The sequence below is a fragment of the Sarcophilus harrisii genome, chromosome 4 (assembly GCF_902635505.1).
Source record: "Sarcophilus harrisii chromosome 4, mSarHar1.11, whole genome shotgun sequence".
In the NCBI taxonomy this organism is placed as follows: domain Eukaryota; kingdom Metazoa; phylum Chordata; class Mammalia; order Dasyuromorphia; family Dasyuridae; genus Sarcophilus; species Sarcophilus harrisii.
The window spans coordinates 134,502,065-134,523,296 of NC_045429.1; the positions used below are offsets into that span (position 1 = coordinate 134,502,065).

Here is a 21,232-nt window from a genome sequence, read left to right on the forward strand (position 1 = left end):
ATTCAACTAATAATCACTTTTGAAACCTCTATGGTTCAAACACTATGCTAGGTACTGATTTAGACAGTTTCATTCTTCTAGGGGATTTTATTAGTGCAGAGGGAAAACTCACCTAATATTACTTCCAAGTCACACAAGATAAGAACACATTCTGGACTAATGGAGGGAAGAACCAACTTCCAACACTTCAATTTAATTAATGAAAAATATGTAAATTTATATGAAAAGGGTTTCAAACAAATTACTGTATGAAGTAGAAGCAGAAAATAGCATTGTGAATTTAAGTGTATCAGGAAAAACTTCTAGGAGGAAAATTATATTTTGAGGTAGGCTTTAAGAAAGGAATAGGAATACAATAGGTGACAGAGGGAAGACAATTCAGGAATGGGCAAGAATGAAAAAGGTGTAAAAGGGAAGAGCACAGAAGGAGAAGTAGACAAAATGTTATCCACCTTGATCTGGAGAGAAGAAAGACATAAAAGGCCAGATAGAAATTTGAAATTTATTATAAGAATTCACTGAAGAGACAAAGAATTATTATTACTATATACAGGAATTTTGTGATTATACAATAACAAAATGAATTATGGGAAAGAAAGATTATTCTGCAAGCATTATGTTATGAAAAAGCAAAATTAGTATCAAATTAGAAGGGTTACAAAGAGGTCAGACAATTAGCAGAGCAATAAAAAACACATAGTCCAATGAACAATCCCCATGAAGCTAAACAACCTGATTTTTTAAAATGCTCCAAATCAGTAATAGTAAAAAAAAAAAAAAAAAAAAAAAAAATTAAACCGTCTCTAACGTTATACTCATCAGGATGGCAACGATAACAAATGATGAAAATAACAATTGTTGGAGATGCTGTGAAAGGACTGTACTGTGAATTAGTCCAACCACTTTTGAAAGCAATTTAGAACTGTACCCAAAAGACAAAACTGCCAATAATAACAATACTACTATTAAGCATAAATTTGCGTATAGAGAGAAAAAAAAAGAGGAGAAAATGAAGGGAAAACCTTTGAAGAACACTTTTGTTATGCTGTCAGGCAAAAAATGAGGGTTAGTCAACAGATAGGTGAAGAATGAGGAGAGATGTGGGGAGGAGAGAAAAGGAAAAAGACTGGATTCAGCAAAGAAAAAGATCATTGGTTGTGTCCTGTTCAGAAATATTAGACCATTGGTGATCTAAATTTTAGTAGAGCAGTGAGAACAGGAGCATCATTGACAAACAGTAACTAGATTTACAAAAGGTTGAGTAGAGAGGTTTTGAGAATTTGAGAAAAATGCAAGACTGTAGTGTCAACAATTTTAAACATCCCCACACCTTCCCCCCAATTTAACAATAAGAGGAAGGAAGGAGAGGGATGGAATAATAGCCTCTTAATGACCAAATGTAATGGCTTTTTCTCAATCCTCATTTTTTAAAAATTATAGTAATTTTACTTTTTAAAATATACATTGTTTTATGAATTATGTTGGGAGAGAAAAATTAAAGCAAATCACCCTCAGTCTTCTTGACCTATCTATAGCCTTTGATGTTGTTTGTATAATCACCCTTTTCTTCTGGATCTCTCTTATTAAGTTTTCATGATGATGGTCAATGCTGGCTCTGCTCCTACCAGTTTGACCACTTGGGTCTTTGCAGGCTTTGCCAGATATGCTCGTAGGTCATACTCACTAGTCTTTCATGTCCCCATAAGATTTTACATTCTGCACTCTTCTCTATACTGTCTGATGATCTCATTACTTCCCATGGGTTCAATTATCATATCTATGATTTGATTCTCAGGTGATTCTCAGATTTATGTCTAGCCCTAATTGATCTCCTAACTTCTAGTCTTTTATCACCAACTGCCTCTAAGACACCTTATATCGAAAATTCTCTAAGCATCACAAGAATAACATAACCCAAAAAGATAAGTTATTGCTACCTTTACCCCCACCCCACACCTTTCTGACTTCCTAACATTCTTATTATTGTAAGGGTACTAATCATCCTGAAATCATCCATATTCTTGGTGTTATCATTGACTCCTCTCTAACTCTAGCCCCAAGTATATTAACTATTGCAAAGTAAATCAATCAATCAGTATTTATTAAATACCTACTATACATCAGGCCCTTTGAGTCAAAATACCTGCTATCAGGGGAGTGACAATCTAATATGCAAACAAATATATACAAAGAAAGCTATATATAGGATAAAAAAAATAATCAAGAGAGGAATGGTGCTAGAATTAAGAGGGAAGATTTCCTGGAAAAGGTGGGACTTAATAGGGCTTAAAGAAAGCCAGTGAGGTCAGCAGTCAAAACAGGGAGAGCATACTAGACATGGGAGACAGAGAGAACGCCCAGAGCCAAATGATGGAAAGTCTTGCTCAAGAAACAGCCAAGCCAAGGTCACTAGATTTAAGAGTACAGATAGATGAATAAAGCATAAGGTGATTTGAATGACAGAAGGAACATGGGTTTTGAGGGGTTTAAGTCTTCTTGTTTTTACATTCGTAGCATATCTTTGTGTGTTTTCTCTCCAATTACACAGTCACCATATTGCATCACTTGCAAGAGCTTTCTCCCTGCCTTAAGTGTCTCCTCACATGAATCTCAGATATAAAAGTTTTTTCTACCTGGAAAGACTTATATAAACTGATGCTAAGTAAAATAAACAGCACTAGGTTAATGTTATACAAATTAACAGCAGCACTGCATGATGATGAACTATGATTAATTTAGCTCTTTTCAGTAAGCAATACAACGATCCAAGACAATTCCAAAAGACATGGTGGAAAACGCTATCCAAACAGAGAAAGAACTATGGAATCTAAATGCAATTGGAAGCTTCTTATTTTCATTTTTTGTTGGTTTTATCCTGTGGGTTTTTTACCCTCATTTTGTTCTATTTCTTCTTTCACAACATGATTGATATGAAAATGTTTTACACGATTGTACATGTAAATATCAGACTACTTGCCATCTTGGGGAATGAGAAGAGGAAGAAGAAAAATTCACAGCTCAAAATCTTTTCAAAAAAAAAAAAAAAAAAAAAAAGGAATGTTAAAAATTGCCTTAATATGCAATTAGAACAATTAAAATACTATTAATTTTAAAAACTTTTTCTTTAAGCAATATTCTGACTATATCACCCCCAGTAATTTCATATTACCTTCTGAGATCAAGTAAAATGCCATTTAAAGCCTTTTCAATCTAGCTCCCTCCTACCTTTCTAATCTTCTCTGTATATTCTTTCAATCTAGTAACAGTAGACTTTACTAGTTTCCCCTTCCCAGCATTTAGATTTACTCCCAATAACATTATATGTGTCCGTGTTTATATCTTAAATGGCTATATTTCTTTGCATGTGGTCTTCCCTATTAAAATGTGAGATCCTTGAGCGTGAGGCATATTTTATTATATTCTCAGCACTAAGCCTTGTGCTTGTGTGTAAAAAGTACTTGTTTACTGACTGACAGTTCCTATAGGTAATCACAGTATCACCAAAATTTACTAGACAGGGAGCATAAAATACAATTAGCTGTACTTTAGGAAAACCAAAATGGTAGACAAACTTGAAACAATGAGTCCAATTAAAAAGCTATTTTCATATTTCAGGAAAAATGTATACTAAGACTATGGGTCTGTAAGTAGTAAGAAGCAAAGATATCTATATATCTACATGTAGATATAGAGATATAAAAAGGATATTTTATAGTAACAAGGAATGGCAAGAATTGGACAGGATATGTTCCCTGGTCATTCAATCTAAACCTTGTTTCTACTTCCACAATGCCTCTAGCATATTTGCCTCAGTTTCCTTATCTATAAAATGGAAACAATAACAACACTTATCTTCTAGGTTTATTGTTGAGGATTAGATGATCCTCATATTTTCAAAGCATTTAGCACAGTGTCTGGCACAAAATAAATCCTATATAAATGTTACTTACCACACCACTATCACTAAGTACCCCTTTCTCTCATTTCTTACTGCCATCTGTCCAATTTATGCTCTCAAATTTGACAGAGTCTGGCTAACTACAAAAGTTTCTGAATTGGACTTCATGTCTTCACTTTCTCTGTCATTCTGATTAATCTCAACAGAGAGATTGTTGCTAGAACCATATTTCAAAAGAACATGACGTCATTCACTCACTACCTTAATTAGAAACTTTCAATTGTTTCTCCAAACCTACAACATGAAATTTAAGTTCTTCATGAACAGTAAAGTTCGCTCTAATTTGACTTCATCCTGCTTTCTCAAGCAGTCTGAGAAAGCACATTTCTCACAATGGGAGATGCTAAAAATAATGGAGAATCTCAAGCCAGGAAGAACCTGGTTTCAAACTTTTAATTGACACTTATTACCTATGGGAATTCAGAAATATCCTTGAGATATGAACAGACAATTTACAGATGATGAAATTGAAACTATTTCCACTCATATGAGTGTTCCAAATCATTATTAATCAGAGAAATGCAAATTAAGACAACTCTGAAATACCACAACACACCTGTCAGATTGGCTAAGATGACAGGAAAAAATAATGATGAATGTTGGAGGGGATGTGGGAAAACTGGGACACTGATGCATTGTTGGTGGAGTTGTGAACGAATCCAACCATTCTGGAGAGCAATCTGGAACTATGCCCCCAAAGTTATCAAACTATGCATACCCTTTGACCCAGCAGTGCTACTACTGGGCTTATATCCCAAAGAGATACTAAAGAAGGAAAAGGGAAAAGGAAAAAAAGTATGTGCCAAAAATGTTTGTGGCAGCCCTGTTTGTAGTGGCTAGAAACTGGAAAATAATGGATGCCCATCAACTGGAGAATGGTTGGGTAAATTGTGGTATATGAATGTTATGGAATATTATTGTTCCATAAGAAATGACCAGCAGGATGATTTCAGAAAGGCCTGGAGAGACTTATATGAACTGATGCTGAGTGAAATGAGCAGAACCAGGAGATCATTATATACTTCAACAACGATACTGTATGAAGATGTATTCTGATGGAAGTGAATTTCTTCGACAAAGAGAAGATTTAACTCGGTTTCAATTAATCAATGATGGACAGAAGCAGCTATACCCAAAGAAAGAACACTGGGAAATGATTGTAAACTGTTTGCATTTTTGTTTTTCTTCCTGGGTTATTTCTACCTTATGAATTCAATTCTCCCTGTGCAACAAGAGAACTGTTCAATTCTGCACACATATATTGTATCTAGGATATATTATGACATATTTAACATATATAGGACTGCTTGCCATCTCGGGGAGGGAGTGGAGGGAGAGAGGAGAAAAGTCGGAACAGAAGTGAGTGCAAGGGACAATGTTGTAAAAAAAATTATCTAGGCATGGGTTCTGTCAGTAAAAATTTATAATTATTAAAAAAAAAAAAAACAGAAATGTCCTTGAATCAATATGTATCCTACTTGCTCATTTATAAAAGAGGGGAAATATTTATACCACTTATTTCATTGTGATATAAGGACAGTGCAAAATTTTGAATATATATACAAAACTATATTACTAGCATCCTTATTATGGTTACTCCCCATAACAATAGAACTGTTCATTGTTTTCCTAAAGACATTTTCCCAGTCCCACATTTCCCCTTCACAATGCTCTGTTCTCATCAGTTTTTCAAGTCTCAGTTCATGGACCAGCTCCTCCACTGAGCCTTCTATAACCTCCCAAGCTTAAAGCCCTATAGCAACCATTATAGTAATCTGTACTTTAATTACTACAATTTTACAATACATCTGGTAACAATGTATGCATATCACATGCTTCTCATTACAGTAACAATGATATTAAGGTGGGCTTCTCTCCATAGCATCTAGCACATTGACTAATACACAACAGATGTTGAGAAAATGGCTATTATGTCAATAAACTCATTATTTGAAATATCCTATATTTACGAAATGAATGGGAGAGGCTTCTCTTATTAAGAAATAAGCATTTACATAGAGTCTACAATATACCAACATTGTGCTAAGTAAGCACTTACAAATATTTTTTCAATACACACAACAATCCCATGAGATAGATGCTATGACTACAACTTTACAGGTTACAGAAGCAAAACATAGTAATGATCTGCCCAGATCATAAAACTACCAAATGTTTAAGGGCAGACTTGAATTCAGTTCTTCCTGATTCAAATTCTAACACTACCCATGGTGCAGGCTAGTTGCCACTGGGCAAATTTATGCCTGTTCTAAGGTTTGAGCAAGTAGGACAACAAACATAGTTGAACCTAGATTTCACTCTTCCACTATCAACATATCTGAAAGCAAAGATACAATAGTCGATGAAAGTTAATATATTTAAAAGGCATTGATAAGAAGAAATTCTCCATACAAATCAAAATATTTATAGTAGCACTTTTTGGGAAAGTAAAGAATTGGAAACAAAATAGATACAATTGGGAAGAGAAATGGATAAACAAATTGTGTTACATGGATATTATAATAATGAATGTTATAAATATAGCAAAACACAAAAGATCTACATGAACTGATGCATTAACTGAAATTAGCATTTCTTAAAATTGTGATGGTGATAATTTCTGGAGACTCTTTTCCTGGAACACAGACCAGGCAATTGGAAGGCACCCTAAGGTGCCCTCCACACAAGCAATTCTGAGTTTACCATGGAATGAATGGTAAGGAAATTAATTGGTAACTTCTTCAATAATAGCAATTACTCAAACCAGGTCTGTCTTATTCATAGCAGAACATCTGGTTGTGTTTTGAAATTTGATTTTACTAAAACCTTTGAACCACTTCACCCTTTCCCATGAACTATTTCATCACACTTTACAGGTTCTAAATAATTCTATGATCCAGAAAGTATTCTTTTCTTAAAAAAAAAAAAAGAAAAAGAAGAAAGAAAAGAAAGAAAAGAAAGAAAAGAAAGAAAAGAAAGAAAAGAAAGAAAAGAAAGAAAAGAAAGAAAAGAAAGAAAAGAAAGAAAAGAAAGAAAAGAAAGAAAGAAAGAAAGAAAGAAAGAAAGAAAGAAAGAAAGAAAGAAAGAAAGAAAGAAAGAAAGAAAGAAAGAAAAGAAAAGAAAAGAAAAGAAAAGAAAGAAAGAAAGAAAGAAAAGAAAAGAAAAGAAAAAGAAAAATACCCTTTTAAAATTACCAGTACATTCTAGAATGTCTGGTTTCTAAGAAATATTTAACACTGCACAGCTATCCAAATTAAATTATTATACTTAGGAACTATAACAAAATCAGAGTATCTTCATGAAATGGATGAAAGTGACTTTGGTACAAAGCCATTAATATAGGTTTTCTCACATGACAGAAATCATTAGATCCTTAAGAAAAACAGCACTAATTTCTGCAGTTGGTAGAAACCAACCAGTTTATGTCTATCTGACCAAGAAAGTGACATTCATTAAAACAGAATTCTACTAATAACATACAGGCAGACAGGTGGCATAGTAGATAAAAGCTCTACTAGAGTCAGGAACACAAATCTTACTGAGTTCAAAGTTGGCTGCAGACACTTACTAGATCTGTGACTAAGTCACTTAGCCCTGTTTGTCTCGGTTTCCTCATCTGTTAAATGAGCTAAAGAATGTAATGGAAACTAAAAAACATATAACAGACAGCACTAAGTAAAGCACAAAAGATTTTAAAGGAATAGTAAATATAATAGTGAAATTTATCTGGAAGAACTTCCTCACAGACATGAATTTTGAGCTAGGTCTTCTAAGAAGTAGAAAGGAAGGGAAGGAACAAGTATTATTAAGCTTCTCCAGTCTTCTAGGTACTGAAACCCTGAAGAGATAGGAAGTACTACTGTTACTCTAATTTTATAAGGGAAACTGAGGTGTGAGCTTAAGTGACTTGGCTAGGTCATAGCTTGTAAAGGGTCTAAAGCTAGATCAGAATGTGAGTTTTCCTGACTCCAGGTCTAGTATATTATCTAGTTATGTAGGAAATGAGACAGTGACAGACAGAATTCTGAAAAGCTTATTTTTCAATCTGGAATATAGGTTGATCAAACTAAAATGAATTGATCCTTCTCAACTTTTGATGATATCACAACTTCTGTTGGAGATATCATCCAAGTTCTGCAAATGGGGAAAATGAGTCATCTGCACCCAGAGGTTTGTGGGGACTGAATGTGGATCACAATATAATATTTTCACTTTTTTTGTTGTTGTTTGCTTGCTTTTTATTTTCATTTTTTCCCTTTTTGATCAGATTTTTTTTGTGCGGCATGATAAATGTAGAAATATGTATAGAAGAATTGCACACTTTCTGTATGTATAAAGGAGGGGGTCAGGAAAGGGAGAAAAAATTGGAACCCAAGGTTTTGCAAAGGTGAATGTTAAAAACTATATTTGTATGTTTTTTGAAAATAAAAGGCTTTTACTTTAAAAATAAATAAAATACACCCAAAAAAGGGGCTGCTGGATAGCACAGGGGATAGAGCACAAGTCCTCAAGTCAGGAGGACCTGAGTTCAAATTAGACCTCAGAAACTTAACATTTATTAGTTGTGTGACACTGGACAAGTCATTTAACTCCAATTGCCTTGCAAAAACAAATAACTATATATATAAAAGTAAAATAAACCAAAACACAATCATGCTCAAGAGAACTAATATAAAATATGACATTTTTTCAGAGAGATCATTAAAGCCATCAAAAGATAAAAACAGCAGTGAATCCTACAATAAGCTAATTTTGCATTTATTTACTTTATGTGAAGTATTTGAAATTTGAATACCCTCTTTCCCCCCTCCAAAAAAAGTGCTCACAAAAAACTAAAAATACATTAGATCAAGAACAAAAAAGGGTGTATGTCAAAACATCTTAAGAGTTGTTTTTAATTTACTAACAATTGAACAAGCCACCTAAACAAAACATTGAAACATTAGTATACTTTTTATTGATTCTCACAAAGACTTGGATTCAGTTCAGTACTCATAGCATGTTTGTGTATGGGAATAAAAATAACAAAACAACAGCAACAAAACAGACCCTTCCAGATTTAAAACATGTCACCAACAACTAATGTAAAACATGGGATTTTCACTGAAGTAGTCAAAGTCCATTATGGGTAAATTTATCCTTAATTACATTCAAACCAGAACCAAACTAGTTTTAAAGAGGGACTGAACTCAAAATATCTTTTTAAGCATTTAACAGCTGATTATTGACCTGATCAAGCTATCTGGCTATACCAAACAGCCTTTGAATATCTTGGAATCTTTCTCCCAATAATATAAAAATATAATTGAGATTTGTAAAATGTAAATTTCTAAACATAGACCAAGAAAAGATAGAGAATTAAAGTTTCAAACCTGAAGGCAGAATCAAATAGAAGTGATACACAAAAGGAACGCTTACAAAGATTTTGGGATCCTCCAGGCAAAAAAAAAAAAAAAAAAAAAAAAGCTGATCATAAAACTATCAAGGAATAAGCAAGCCATGGTTGAATATGTTAAAAGACTTACTGGTATCCTGAAATCAAAGTTTAATGGAAAGAACATGTAAAAAGCAATTAACACCCACAATACCAGGCTTCATCTGTTTCATTCAATAAATATTTATTGTTTGTTGGAAAGCATGCCAACAAAACAATATAAAATAATAACAAAGCACAGGGCTCATCATCCAAAGGCACTTAGAAAAAGTTGAACCCTCTCTCTCCTCCTCTCCCTCTCTCTCTCCCTTTCCCTCTCCCTCTCCCCCCCCCCCCCCCCCCCCCCCCCCAACACTCACACAAGAAAGAAAGAAAGAAAAAGAAGGAACTAAGAGGCACTTTTTAAAAAAGGACACATAATAAGATAAGAAATAAAAAATTTAAGATTTAATTTTTTAACAAGATTTAATTTTACCAGACTGAAATAAAGGTTGACAGCAACTATATGACGCTAGGTTTGTCAAATATATACCTCAGTGATTTCCCTTCAGGAAAAAGAATGTGGAATGCCTAGGCTCAAACATAAGAATCAAAAGGCCCTGGAGAAGCAATAATCACAGGTATTCAGCAAATAACATGTAAACAAAAAAGACTAAACAGAGTTGAGTCATCCTATTTCTTTGTGGAAATAAGAGATGGCAATTAGAGATAAAAATTATGACAAGTATTATAGAATAGAGATATTCTTAAGGAAACCAAATTCATGATCAATGCCAGTAATTCAAGGGAATGGTTTAAAAAAAAATACCGATAATGGGGGCAACTAGATAACACAGCAGAGAGTCCTGAAGTCAGGAGGACCAGCGTTCAAATCTGACCTTAGACACTTAACACTTCCTAGCTGTGTGACCCTGACAAGTCACTTAATCTCAATTGCCTTGGGGATAAGGGAGGAGGAGGAGGTGGATTCATGGAAAAAAAATACTGATACAAGATACATAAATTTGGCAACTTCAAAACAGACCTCAGATACTTAATACTGCTTAGCTCTGTGACCTGAACAAGTTACTTAACCCCAATTGCCTTGCTAATATGTGATACACACATACACACACCCCTTGAAGATGTCAAAATTATGTGAAAACACACTATTCTTTCTGACCTGTCCACTTATAGAATTTTACCAAGGATGTAAATCTACAGGAGCGTTTCAGTAAGACTACAGAAGATGATTTTACATTGTAATTCTTATGTTCAACTTCAATCAGCAGCAATTTTAATTGCTGTATAACAATCCTTAGAAAATTAAAAGTAAAAGAATAATTCAACAATAGTGACTAAAATCATTTCTATCACAACTCCATTGAAAAGATGAGAAATGTCTTATGTTAACAATAATAGTCACAATAAAAATAGTAAACTTTCATTTCTTTGGCACTTTATAATTTATGTAGTAATGATGTGATTTAGGGGAAAAAAAAAAACTTGAATCCAAGGAGATCCAAAGCATAATAAAAATTGTGAATCAAACTACAAATCTACTGCTAGAAGAATTGTATTTTTTTCCTACAGTGAATAAATCATAAATACTTATTCAATGCAGGATTTGCTCTTACATATTCCATTTTGAGAAAAATACTAAATATTTTTGTTTAAATTAGAGATACACATAAACACTGAAAATATTTTGTTATAATCATTACCGTCATTAAAAGCATAACTTGAAAAACAACATAATGTGCCATAATATCAATGAGCCATCAAATAATTATAACTTGTTTAAAATCATCTATCAATACATTAGTTTTCAGATTTGTGCCATTTCTAAATATATGGGGAAAAATTATTTAAAGTTATACATTTGGTTTAAAATATATTAAAAGAAACACATATAATTTTTAAAATAGAGCAATAAAGATATTCTGTCAACATAAAAATGCAGCATCCATTACTCATTTTGTGTTAAAGAAAACTATACTTAAATTGTCAGCTAATTACCAAGCCTCATGGTAAAATTTACTCAAAACCCATTCAAAATATAATCTATCATTTGCATATTACAGCATGATAGTCAAAGCAGTAGGGATGTCCTTAGTAGAATTAAGCTGTCATAAAAACAAGTAGTTTCAATAGTCACTATAAAAACACCCTCAAAATAAACTTTTGTAAATAGGCTTAACAAGTTGTGAGCATCTCTTAGAAATAAGATGACTAATCCCCAAACCTATGCTACCTAAAAGGTATACAGACAGCAGTTTTCATATTCACTTTGGGTCTGACCTGTGGTTAAGCAATCTGAGCCACCACAGTCAAACACAGTGTACCTCGAACCCAATGTAGTAATGTCATTTTCATCCTCTGAGGACAGCCAATCCTGCACTGCCCCAACTCTCATTCCCTCTGACACCCTGCCCCCCCTTTAATCTTCAACATCTTTATCTGCTGGTCCCTTCTGGTGTTGATAAACATACCTAAGATCAGTTTATCCTTAAACAACAACCCTCATTATATATCTCCATGTACATTAATTATCATATGATATTTCTTCTGACTTCCTCAAGCAAACTTTGAGAAAACCATTTAGCATCGCCTCTAATTCTCTTCCACACCTGCTGCAACCTGGCTTCTCAGCTCATCACCCAACTAAAAACATTCCCTCCAAAGTTACCAGGAATCTCTTAATTGGCAAAATCGGGGTCTTTTTTGAATCCTCATCCTTCCTGACCTCTTTGCATCACAGAACTATAGACCTCAACCTTTCCCTGGATGTGTTTTTTTGTAACCTCGTTCTCTTGGTTTTACTCCTACATGTCTTAAGAATTAACACTGAACTATAACCATTTGGTGAAGAACAACAAAAGGAGCAATTCCTTAAAAATTAAAAATATAAGATTACTTTTAGAACATTAATACTTTAAAAACAACTGAAGCAGTTGTTTATTTACATGCCACCACACAACAAAATGACATTGCCAGAAGCAACAATGTGTTGATGTGGAAATGCTTGCCATTTAAAAAAGAAAAAATGAAGAAACCTGAAAGGCTAAAAACAGACACTACATGTGCCAACTGGCAATATCTTCTGATCAATAAAACTATTCGCAAATATAAACCTGAACAAAAGTATTTTCTTTAATGATTTTTACATGGCACTGAACTCAAATGCCAAAGAACATGAAATGACTGACATCACTCCTGCTATCTACCCAGTAATCCAAACAACCCTTTCCTAACCACCAATACACGGTTCATAAGGGGTAGGAGGGGAGAACATAAATAATTTAGATATGACCTCTACTGGAATTTTATTTTATCAGAACTACACAGCATTAAGTGTGAGGATCGATAAAGAAAATGTCTTCTGTATTTGCCAATACAAGTGGTAATAGCATGCACCTAAGTACAGCTATTCCTTATAAAAGGAGACAGAAGTTCTGTCTTTCTTTCCTAAAGGATTAATTAGTTCATCCAACAAACTTTTATTTAGTAACTACTATGGGCTAAGGTACTAAGCTAGGGGAAAGAACAAAACTTACAATTTCTGATCAATCTCAATGCCTCACAAATATCTGGGCTCTAATGACAATCTCAAAGAGACAGTGCCCCCCCCCCCCTTCACTACCATAAAACCCCTCCACCTCATTTCAATTTGTTACACGAGTTATCACTGGAATTCTAAGGTGCCAGGTTGAGTTAAACAGTACAGTTTTAAACTGTCCGGATCAGCATGCATCTATTAGCTGAGGAGTCAGGCAATTTCTAGGAAAAAAAATTTATTTTACAAAATAAAAATTAAGTAATTAGAATAGCCTCCAACCTCCAGTTTATAGGCATAAAGACAAAGTCAACAATTCTGGCTTATCAGAATGTCAGATATAGGAAGTTCCCTAGAGGTTCTCCAGGTTAACCCCTTCAGCAAAGAATGAGTCCTCTTATAAACAATTCTGACAGGCCATCATTCAAAAACTGTTCCAGGGACAGGGAATTTATTCCCTCAAGAAATTCCATTTCTGGGTATCTGTTATTAGTAAAAATAAATAAATAAATAGATGTACAGAGGATCTTGAAATCTAGTTCCATGGAATCCTAGAATTACAAGGGATCTTAAAAGTCATAATCAGAAAAGATCATAGAGTAAATTTAGATCATGAAAGAGGCAACCAAATCCAGGGTTTCTTGACTTTTTGTATATCATTATGTATATCAAAATATACATATTTTGTATGTCACTTTGGCCACTTGGTAAAATTTGATGGACCCCTCATCAGAATAATGCTTTAAAAAGCATAAAATAAAAATACACTGGGTTACAAAACAAATCAATTATACTGAAATTCAGTTATTGACAGAAAAAAAATTTCAGAGACAGCTTAAGAACCCCAGAGGTAGTCCAAAATTTTACAAATCTCTTTGGCTCTCAGAGTAAGTGAATTGCCCAAGAGATCATACCACTAGTAGGTGGTTGGATCTCTTCCAATTCCAACTGCAATAGTTTTCCTGACCAGAAGCATCAGGTTCATCACACCAAGAGTCATTTCATCCCATTTTCAGAAAGACCTAATTATACAAGAGTTAGTTCTTCCTTCTGCTAGCTCATTGTAACTTGGAAGGATCATGAAAAGCTTTCTAGTCCAGTCTATTTGGCTACCATTTCATAGTAAATTCACACATAACCCTCCCTTTGTTAATTGACCTCAACTTTATTTTGTAGGACTCATTAAAATTTGACAGCTATCAGCCACTTAATGCTCCCCTTGCTCATTCATTTGTCTGACAGCAAGAGGAGAGTGCTTTTCTAGCTTTGCTACATCCTTATGATGTGGCTTAGGTAAAATTTAACTCTTAAGTCTTCGGTTTCTCTGGCTCAATGTGACCTACAATACAATGACATCAAAATAAATATGAACATGGTGCCCTAGGGAAGGGAAACAGTACTCCAATATAGTAACAGTCATCTTCTATTTATTGTTATGGTCAATTTAATTGCATTTTTTCCCACATTTCATATAACTTGAAAATGTACAAATTAAGATTTTTTTTTAAGCCATCAGGGAAAAAAGACTTCAAAATGAGGCATTCACACACGTACACACCCACGATGAATATCATCATGAAGATTACCTGCTGTGTTTGGTACCTCTGCTGGGACTGTGTTGACAAATATTGTGCCTGGGGTGGTAAGTGTTGAGGCTGTGGTTGCTGGTTGTAATATGGTTGTTGGCCCTGTTGGCAGTAACCACTTACACCTTGCTGACCATACTGAGGTGGCATCTGTTGGAAGAAATGGATAGAGCAAGCATGTGAATCAAGGAATATTGTTAAGTAAAACCAAATAAGAGTCTACATTAAGATATCAAAGTTAAACAAGAGCAGGTTTCATCTTCTATCCAATATTTTTAATCCATTTATTCATTAGTTAAGAACCGATACACTGACATCAATGTGCCAAGTATCAATAATAGTCCTAATACAGTCTGACTTCACTTTGATGAACAGTTATGTCTAGTAGAAATAAAGCATTGAAAATTTAATAAAAATCTAGTCCAAAGTACAAAACTCTGTTAATAATGACTTGAAAAATAATTTAAAAGGCTCAGCTACTGTCTTTTAAGCATAAAATTAACCTACACAGAAATTTCAGCAGAAAGAGAACAAAGTAGAAGCATTGTGATAAAAACCACTTTAATGCAAGATTTCAAATAAAAGTAAATCCTAGCAAGCCAAAGCTAAATATAGTCTTTATATAATGCAAGAACAGCTAAGTATGTGGTATATAAGAATGGGTATGATTGTGGCACGCATGTGCTTCAACTTCATGGTAGAGATGGAATGTTAAAATAAATTAAATTAAAATTCCTTTCACTAATTTATCTATAACAATAAATCTGTTTTCTCCCACATGGAGGACCTTCCATAAAACTATAGTACTGCATATACCTACAACAAGCTATAAAGCATAAATTTGACTATGAAAGTATCAAATAATCAATTAAACAGTTATTAAATGCCTACTATGGGTCAAGCACTATGCTAGACATTCAGGAATATAATAAATAACAAAAAATTAAACAGTACTTGGTTTCCTTAACCCTATATTTCTGTCAGGGGAGATTACATATACTTGCCCACATTTATAATATGAAACATAAAGACAATATATTTTCAGAAGAGAATGGATTACTACTAGTAAATGGTTGGATAATTAATACAAGCTAGTGATACTAGAGCAGGATCTTGTAGAAAATAGAAGATTCTCTGCAGAAGAGAGAAGGAAAGAGAGCATCCTAAGAGATGGGAGAGGGATGGCCAAAAGAAAGACAAAAGAAAGGCTATGTGAAGGTGGCCAGGATATAAAAATAAAGAGACATAAATGTATACCAAGCTTCCAAAGATTCTCATAACTGGGAACAAATTATGGAAGGATTTTAGTTTCATCTTTCTCTTACAGGAAATGAAATGCCACTGGAGTTTACTTAGTAGGAGAACATGATTAGGAAAATCATTTTAGCAGCTTTGTGCAAGACAGAATGGAATGAAAAACTTTTAAGGTAGGAGCATTACCAGGCAAAAGGTAATGAGGGTCAGAACTAAGAGAGTGGCCACGTGATGTTGTGAAATGGCAGAATTTGGCAGGTGGCAGGGCTGAGTAAGAATGAGGAGTCACGGATGACAACATTAAGGTGGTAAACCTGGAATGCTGAAAGCATGGTGGTGCTCTCAACAGAAATAACAAACTTTGAAAGAGAGGTAGATTGAGGGAAGGGTGTTAGATAGTGAGCTCTGTTTTAGTTATATTTGAAAGGTCCAAAGCCAGTCAATGATGCAGAGCTACATCAGCTCAGGAGAGAGACTGGGGACTAGATAACTTAGAAGTTAGACTCATCTATGAAAAAATGAACATTAATCTGATGGGATTGGGGGAGATCCCTAAGTAAAAGAGTACAAAGTAAATTATGAGAGAAAAGTATTGAAAAAGGACCCAATATCAAGGAAAAGACTCAACAGTGTTAAATTCAAGGACCAAATGTCTAATTTGGACAATTAGAGATTGCTGGCAATTTTAGAGAGGGCAGTTTCTGTTTAATGGTGAGGATTGAAAAGATTTGGGGAAAGGAGAAAAGGCAACCAACATCTTTGACTAGGAATCTGGCTGATAAAAGAAAAAATAGCCTAATTTTAAAAAGGCCAAGAGATTTATAGAAACTGATGCTGAGCAAAACAAACAGAACCAGGAAAATACCGTATACAGCAACAGCAAGTTTGTACTATGATCAACTTTGACAGACTTGGTTCTTCTCAGTGGTTCAGTGATTCAAGGCAATCCCAATAAACTTTAGATGAAAAACACCATCTGTATCCAGAGAGAGAACTATGGAAACTGAATGTAAATCATCACATGCTACATTCACTTTTTTTCTTTTCTTTTTTGTTTTTGTCCTTGTGTTTTCTGATTTTTCTCTCTCCACATGATTCATAAGATATGTAAAAAATGTTTTTACATGTAACTGGGGAAAATAAATGTTAAAAAAAAAAAAAGAAAATAGCTTAAAGAAATAGCATATTTTAATAAGGGGAGAGGGTTGTTCAGTTGTTTTAAAGGATGGCAAAGACATGACTGTAGCAGCAGGATAAGAACCAATAAACTTGGAGAGATGAGATAGATTAGAAATGACAGAAAAAACAAGGGAGGAAGCAAAATATTGAGTGCAAACTGCTAGAAAAGACAAAAAAAATTCATTTTGAACTGTCTATCTCATTTATATGAAATGCTAAAGGAAAAAGAAAAAAACACAACTTAATACTATAATAGTATTTCTTCAATCAACAAGAGTCAATCATGTCTAGAAAATTGCCTAATCCTTTGTTTAAAAACTAATAGGGAAAGATCACCAAAATAAATCTTCCCCATCTCCAATTTATATGAGAACAAGAATACTTGATGAGTGAAAGAAGAATAAAAATTAGTATTAGACAATAAAATATAATACTCCCAACTATATATAAATAAAAGAAATATGCATTTTATGATGATCAACACAAATACTTTTTTTTTGTACTTTAAGTGGAGGCAGAAGAGGGTAGATAAAGAAAATAAATATAGGGACAAAAGTTATTCCAGAAAAGAAGTTGAAGTAATTTTGTTAATATTACAATGTGGTCCATCAAGAACTCTAAGAATATGTGTCCACTTAGCCTGTAAACTGAAGAAAGAAATGATAAGTACCAAATATAAACTTAAAAAGGTATTTCACTGCAGAATAGACAAGGAGAAAACAACAAATACCTGTAAAACAAAAAATACCTCTCTAGTATGAATCACTAAAATAATCATTCTAAACAAGTAGAAAAAGGGTAAAAAGGGAAATGTGGGAAAGGGAAGTGCATTTATATCCCTCAAGACTGGATCTAGAGTAAAGCATTCACAGAACTGCCAGGAAGGATCACAAATAATTCAGTTGCAATCAGTAAAAAATGACTCACCGAAGTCTTTCGCTGCACAAAGCCAACATTAGTTGAGCAGACAAGTTCATACTGAAAAACCACTTAACGGCACTCCTGAATTCTCTGCTTTTATTTATTTTACAGTTTGATATCTCATAATGAATGTATGTCCCTACCATGAGCCCAGCCAAAGAATTTCCATAAAACACAACTCCACATGCTAGCTAGAGTTCTGTATACCGCCACAACACATATCCTTCCTGTTCAACACCCATATGTTTTGATTTGATATCTAATACTATATTTCACACGCATCTTTGCAGTTTCATTTGAAGCAGTTAGGATAACACTTTTACCAGTGTTAAAAAGACTGTAAAGCTCCGTGAACACAGCCAGCAAATCCCCTATGAATTATGCTTTAACATGTTGACTTTTCAGTTTGTATGAATACACACAAACAATATGGAAGGATCATCTTGGGCAAAAAGCCTTCTGTTTTATATACAAACACAGCAAATTATAGGAGTAACCCACAAGCATTGTGGCAACAACGTAATCCAATAATGTTCAATTCAATGTTTCTTAAATGCCTCCTATGTGCAAAATAGTCTACTTTCTAGTACGAAGACAAAATTCAAACAATGTTTGTCATCAAAAAGCATACATTTTCCAATAGAGAATTGAATGTGTACACAGGTGTGTACATTTTTTAAAGCTGATATGAGAAAAGAAAGAATGCTAACAACTAGAAAGATAAGCCAAAGTTTCCCAAAACTGCCTTGAAGGAAGCTGAGGACTCTAAATTACAAAGAGAAGGTGGAAATACCTGGAAGGGTCATTTGCATAAAGTCATGGAGACTGGAGATGGGATGGTAACTTAAAAAAAAAGCTAGTAAGAAACACAACTAAAATGTAAACTACATGAAAGACAGAAATATGAAATTAAGTCTATAAATGTAGCCTAAAGTTATAATGTAGAAGAATTTAAAAGCTAGATTGAGACATTTATGTTGTATCCTAAAAGGAAATAAACTTATTGATGAGTTTTGAGTATATCATGTATAGGCTTCAGAAAAATTTTAGTGGCTCAACTATGCATTAGATACAGCTGATAAAGCTAGAGATGGTAACATAGTTGAGGATTGGGGGGGAAAAGGCCAACTTTGCTGGTCAATGGCCTTTTTTCTATACCAAGGCTCTCGAAACTGGCGTCTTAACACTATGTGGGGTTGCATAACTGAATGTGAGGATTGCAAAATTCTGATTTTTAGCAGTAAATGTTTGATTCATATACCTATTTTATACACCTATATACTCAAAAAATCTCTTGGGCAAAATGGGTCACAAGTGGGAAGTATTTAAGAAGCCCTGTTTCATCCTAGGGTTGCCTAGAATTATGATATATAAACAGATGGAACTGATGTCATTATACAGCTTATGTAGAAGATGATAATTCTTGTAAAAGAGAAGATCATCCCAATGAAAGCAGGAGTAGAGTGGGGAAGGGAATCCAAGCCCATGAATTTCTTTTTGTATAGTAGAGGTGGGTGGTTTTTTCTCTTGAGTGGAGGGAAACAGAAATTCCTATATAGATGAGGTATTACTCCAATTAAGGTCCTACAATGTTACAGTAAGAATTGATTTAGCTTAAGACAGATTAATATCTAAGATACTTAAAATAACAATATAAATGTATTTATATACATGTATGAATGGATATGTGCCTGTTTATGTGAGGCCTGGTAAATACAGAGATATCTGTTGAGCAGGAAGTCTTACAAGTCTGAAAAATACTAACCATATGACCCTAGTCAAGTCACAATTTTTCAGTGCTTCAATTTGAGTACTTCAAGTTATAATTTGATACAAATTTTAGAGAAATCTGCCCTGACACAGGGGACTTCCTTATCTTTGACATTCCCCATAGCAATCTCATCTCTATCCTCTATATACATATATACAAATATATATACAATCACAAGTGTGGTACAGTATTCAGAGAGTCCACTATGATTAAAATTGGGCTTGGAGTCAGAAGACTTGAATTTAAGAATCTTAATCCCTGGCACAAAGTTGTGTAATCTGGGCCAGTCACTGAACTTCTCACTATCCTCATCAAATATCTTTGAAAATATAAATTGAGGAAAAGAAGCTAGTTTGCATTAGGAGGAGTCGTCTCACAAGAAATCAACAATGAAATCATTTAAATGGGGAAAGGGGAGTACTAAACATGTATACAAAAGTCTGATATTCCCTTATCTATTTTATTCACTATTTTAATCTTATTCATTAGTTAAAAACTGTTATACTGCCATCTATGTACACAGTACCAGTGATCATTCCAAAATAGCATGTGTGGGGCAGTAGAACACTCACAACCCAACTTAATCCAATAATTAAACTTCTCCAGGTCAGAGCAAGACTGTGCCTTTGACTATTAATCCTAGTCACTCATTAATCTTCTAAAAATAACCTTCGACTTTAGTATTATTGTATATAATAAGAAATTATTATGTTCTGTGGTACATAATAAGGAATGCAATCTCTGATTTATAAATGGAAATCTCCATACAAGATTCAGAATAAAAGACAAGATTCAGAATAAGTTTCAGAAAGCAACTGTTATTCAAGGCTTTTATTCATAACTGATAGGTAGCTTGGAGGCACAGAAGATAGAGTGCAGAGTTTAGAGTCAGGACCTAAATTCAAATCCAGTTTCTGTCACTTGATGCATGACTGTGAGCAAGTTATTTAATCTGTTTACCTCAGTTTCATCCTCTGCAAAATGGAAAGTATAATAGTAACTGCCTCTCAGGGTTGTTGTGAGAATAAAAAACTCCATCAGTATAAAGCTCTCAGCGCAATGCCAGCTACCTTTGTAAATAATATATTAATGTTAGCCATCTACGGTCTACTCTATAAATGACTAGAGGCCTCAAGCCAAGCACCCAACGTACTGCTTCCTTTCTTCTGCTTTCACTTTAGATGTTTGTTTGTTTGTTTTAATGTTGTTGCAGGGAGGTGGTGGGTGGGATGGGGGCAGTCCAGGAGTGTTCAGTTAAGGATTACAAACAAATAGAGGGAGAAGAAATGTCCATATAAATACATTTAACACCAAGGAAAAGGTAATGATCCCCAAGGTAAAACAAGATTACAAGAAATCTGAGGAATGAGAAATGATAGAGTAGTTACAAGAATAATACAGGAAAAATCAGTTACCCAAATATCTACTGGCATGTTCCCTCAACTAAAAGCAGATAAGACAATAATTTCTTGGCTTGTCAAAAGGTTAAAAACAATAAAAAGAATTTTCTCTAGACTTGATTCTGAACAAATGGAAGAACTTGATTCCTGAGCAAAACTAACCATTCCAACTTGGAATTTGTGATCAAAAGTAA

At 34.0% G+C, this 21,232-nt stretch overlaps 1 protein-coding gene across 4 annotated transcripts in view; it reads right to left on the minus strand.

Moving 5' to 3' along the window:
- Positions 1 to 21,232, minus strand: part of ARID1B (AT-rich interaction domain 1B) — a 526,614-nt gene that overhangs the window by 355,044 nt on the left and 150,338 nt on the right. For all 4 annotated transcript variants that reach the window (XM_031937578.1, XM_031937582.1, XM_031937579.1 and 1 more), the window contains exon 3: positions 14,514 to 14,663. In XM_031937578.1, coding sequence (XP_031793438.1) covers positions 14,514 to 14,663 — 150 coding nt within the window. The remainder of the gene's footprint in view (positions 1 to 14,513; positions 14,664 to 21,232) is intronic.